A 4,153-nucleotide genomic window follows, 5' to 3' on the forward strand; every position below is an offset into this window, starting at 1 on the left:
AACTTCCCAACTGTAACGATCTGATCGGTCATTTTGAGTGTTTGGACTTTGCTCGGTAGTTTGGGGGAATGAGTAGATCTGTATAATGTATTAGTACTTGTGTGCAAAATTTGAGTTCATTCTGAGTTGATTTGATATGTTTCGACGCGAGTATCTGGAAGTCGAAAGTTCATTAAGTTTGATTTGAGGTGTGTTTCGTCGTTTCGATGTTGTTATGCATGATTTGAAGCCTCGAGTAAGTCTGTGTTATCTTATGGGACTTTTTGGTATGTTCATTGTTGCTCCCAAACGCACACGCAAGTATACATGGTCGACAAGTAATATAGGATTGTAAGTCCAGATATCGTACCCACATGGACTTGTGATTAACTATCAACTAAATTAAACCAAGCAATTAATCTATTCAAGCTAATCCTAATGTATGGATATTTAACTAAAATTAATCTAGAGTAGCAAACAAGGAGATTAAAGAAAACAAGTTGGCGAATTAAAGAGACGAATTTAATGTGAGTGAATATTCTAGAGCTATGGGTTAGCTAACAATCTCGTTGAATTTTCCACTTAAATTGTGTTTAATTTATCTGGTTTATTGGTTGACAGGGTTAATATTGCTCGTAGCCTTCTCCCGAAGTACAACTCGCCTATTCAAGCTAATCTAATGCCTATATTCCTATGGAATTAGAATTAACAAGAACGTATTAATAATTCATGTATAGTAACCAAGCAAGGCGATTAGGTATATTCCTATCCTAACCGTAAATCCGCCCCCAGGGTTAAGATCTTGCTCTACTCAATCTTATATGCAATCTAGAATTTCCTTTCCTCAGTTCAATCCTAGATTCGTAGATAGTATTCAATTGGTGATCAAGCAACCAAATAATTAAGCGCAAGATTGAATAAATAAACCAATATGATAAAATAATAAGAACAATTCAAGCTTCGAACTACAACGTTCATGTAGCACCCAAAAGTCTAGAACTAATGGTCTATGAAATTAAAGGAAGAGAAGAAGAAGAAGAAGAAGAAGAAGAAGAAGAAGAAGAATAAGAACTAGTTAGAAGCCTCCTCCAAGCGTAGTGTGTGTTGCCCCACGTGAATTCCCCTTCAAAGTATGTTAGATCCCTCCAAAGTGGCGTCTCCCCCCTCAAAAATATGTTTAGTCTTGCTTTTATACGCGTCGGGTATGTCTAGGGAAAAAATAACCTTGTCCCGGGAAAAATTGAGCAAATTTCACGTCACTGGCGCCCTCCATGGCACTGTAAAAAATTTGCTACTGTTTTTGGCGTCACATGTAGGGCGTCTGCCACCTATCGCACTGAAATGTCCAACTTTCTGTTTTTGTCCGTTTTGGCTCTAATTTCGCACATATCGCCCCCGATTGCTCCTAGAACATTCCTACACATAAAAACACATCAAATACACATTTTATATCCTAAATCCATGAAACAAAAGTAAAATATACGGCGATATACATATAAATATATATACTTTAAGCTAAACATCATTCGTACGGGGTCCCGAGGGGCTCAGGTGAGTTTCAGATAGGTTTGCATTGTATTGCACTCATTTTTCTTATGTTTCGAGGTCGTTTCTTCAAGCATAAATGGTACGACATTGAACAAATGAGCTATGATTTCTATTTTGATTGAAGCATTAGAACCCTATCACAATTACAGAGCCATAGCAAAAAGAATCGTCGAACTTGGACATCCTATGATAATTTTATGGTCATTTTACTAAGAATTGGGTTGCTAGATTTTTTAGATTAATTACGAAACTGCCACTGATTTTGTATTTAAAAATCTACACTATTTCCAAATATTGAAACCAACATATCTCATTCATTAAAAGGTCAAATAGAGTCATTTAAAGGCCTAACTTGACTGATATTTCACAAGGATATCTATTGGAGGCATCAAAAGCAAGCTTTGGGATCATATGGCACGCAAAAAGAGATAGAATAACTTGGCAAAAATACTCAATATCGAAGGTTTGTTCATTTAGGTTTTATTTTGATGGGACCAAACCGTGAGGTTGCCTACGTATCCTTAAAAGGAATCAGGTCGAATGTAGTTCATGTCATAGAAATTGCTTTGTTGTTGTGACTTTTCCTTTTTCTTTTCTTTTCTTTTCCCTTTCTTTTTCTTCTTTGTTTTTCTTTTGTTGCTTTTTCTTCTTTTTCCCTTTTTTTCATTCTTTTCTTTCTCTTTTCATTCTTTTCCCTTACTTATCTTTTGCTCTCGCATTTCTGAATTTTGCCATTGTTTCCAAAAGAGGGGTATGAAATAAAATAAATAAGGCTCGAAAGGGGTAACAAAGGATAAAGTGTTTAGATAGCAGAACAAAATGCCTTCGTCATTCCAATCTTCAAGACATGCCAAGTACAAACAAACACAATTTAACCAAAGAAATCATACATAATACCTTTTGACTGCATCAGAATTGATGGCAATTTCTACACATTTGCCTTCTATATCTGTTAAATACAAAGCACCGTTGGACAACACTCTTGTTACGATGAACGGCCCCTACCAGTTTGGGGCGAACTTGCCTTTTGCTTTAGCCTGATGAGGAAGGATATGTTTCCATACTAACTGACCCACCTCAAACTTTCGTGGACGCACCGTCTTGTTATATGCTCTTGCCATTCTCTGTTGATACAACTGGCCATGACACACTGTTGCTAATCTTTTCTCATCAATCAAACTCAATTTCTCCAGGCGGGTTTTGACCCACTCATCATCATCAATTCCGGCGTCAGTAACAATCCAAAGGGATGGGATTTCAACTTTCGCGGGTATCACTGCTTCCGTGCCATATACTAACAAATAAGGAGTTTTCTCTACTGAAGTACGAACAGTAGTTCGATAACCCAAAAATGCAAAAGGCAGTTTCTCATGCCATTGCCTGGAACCTTCCACCATTTTCTGAAGTATCTTCTTTATGTTCTTGTTGGCTGCCTCGACTGCTCCATTCGCCTTGGGGCGATATGGGGTGGAATAGCGATGTGTAATCTTAAACTGTTGACACACCTCTTTCATCAAATGACTGTTTCGGTTAGCACCATTATCTGTGATGATCACTTTTGGGATCCCGAACCGACAAATGATATTTGAGTGCACAAAATCGACCACTGCTTTCTTGGTCACAGACTTTGATGACACTTGCGCACAAATTCAGATGGTGGAGAATGAATCAAATCTCTGTGCACCTGACATTGATGACACTTGCGCACAAAACTGATACAATCTCGCTCCACAGTAAGCCAATAATAGCCTGCTCGAAGGATCTTCTTTGCCAGAATATACCCACTCATATGCGGTCCACAGACTCCGGAATGCACTTCAGTCATGATAGCCGTGGCTTGTCTAGCATCTATGCATCTTAACAATCCAAGATCTGGAGTTCTTTTGTACAACACCCCTCCACTAAAGAAAAATCCACTTGCCAACCGTCGAATTGTTCTCTTTTGATCACCTGTGGCTTGTACTGGATATAACCCCATCCTGATATACTCTTTGATATCGTGGAACCACGGTTCACCATCAAGTTCTTCTTCCACCACATTATAGTAAGCATGCTGATCGCGGACCTGAATCTGCAAAGGGTCCACATAAGCCTTATCTAGATGATGTAACATTGACGCCAAAGTAGCCAAAGCATCGACAACATCATTATGAATCCTCGGAATATCTCGGAACTCTATTGATTGAAACCGTTGACAAAGATCATGCAAACATTGTCGATACGGTATGAGCTTTAAATCCCGTGTCTCCCATTCTCCCTGAATTTGGTGCACTAGAAGGTCTGAGTCCCCCTAGACCAAGACTTACTGGACACCCATGTCTACAGCCAACCTCAAACCCAAGATATATGCCTCATACTTAGCCATATTATTAGTACAGTAGAAACGAAGCTGTGCCGTAATAGGGTAGTGATGCCCTATTTCAGAAATAAGTACTGCTCCTATCCCAACACCTTTCATGTTAAAAGCCCCATCGAAGAAAAGTTTCCATCCTTGCTTTTCTACCTATTCCACCTCACCAATGTGCATCACCTCTTCATCTGGGAAGTAAGTTTTCAAAGGTTCATATTCTTCATCCACCGGGTTCTCGGCCAAATGGTCAGCCAATGCTTGTGCATTCATCGCAGT

The 4,153-nt window shown here is 39.0% G+C and overlaps 1 protein-coding gene across 1 annotated transcript; it reads right to left on the bottom strand.

The window, feature by feature from the left end:
- Positions 1-2,528: 2,528 nt before the first annotated feature.
- Positions 2,529-2,924, bottom strand: LOC138887613 (uncharacterized). Its single transcript, XM_070169379.1, has one exon. It carries the CDS (start codon positions 2,922-2,924, stop codon positions 2,529-2,531), a length of 396 nt encoding a protein of 131 aa, XP_070025480.1.
- Between the last annotated feature and the right edge of the window lie 1,229 nt (positions 2,925-4,153).

This window comes from Nicotiana sylvestris, chromosome 3 (assembly GCF_000393655.2).
Source record: "Nicotiana sylvestris chromosome 3, ASM39365v2, whole genome shotgun sequence".
Classification (NCBI taxonomy): Eukaryota; Viridiplantae; Streptophyta; class Magnoliopsida; order Solanales; family Solanaceae; genus Nicotiana; species Nicotiana sylvestris.

Bases quoted from the DNA above. Each gene is read 5' to 3' on its own strand.
- LOC138887613 (XM_070169379.1), bottom strand. From the start codon at position 2,924: ATGGTGGAAGGTTCCAGGCAATGGCATGAGAAACTGCCTTTTGCATTT.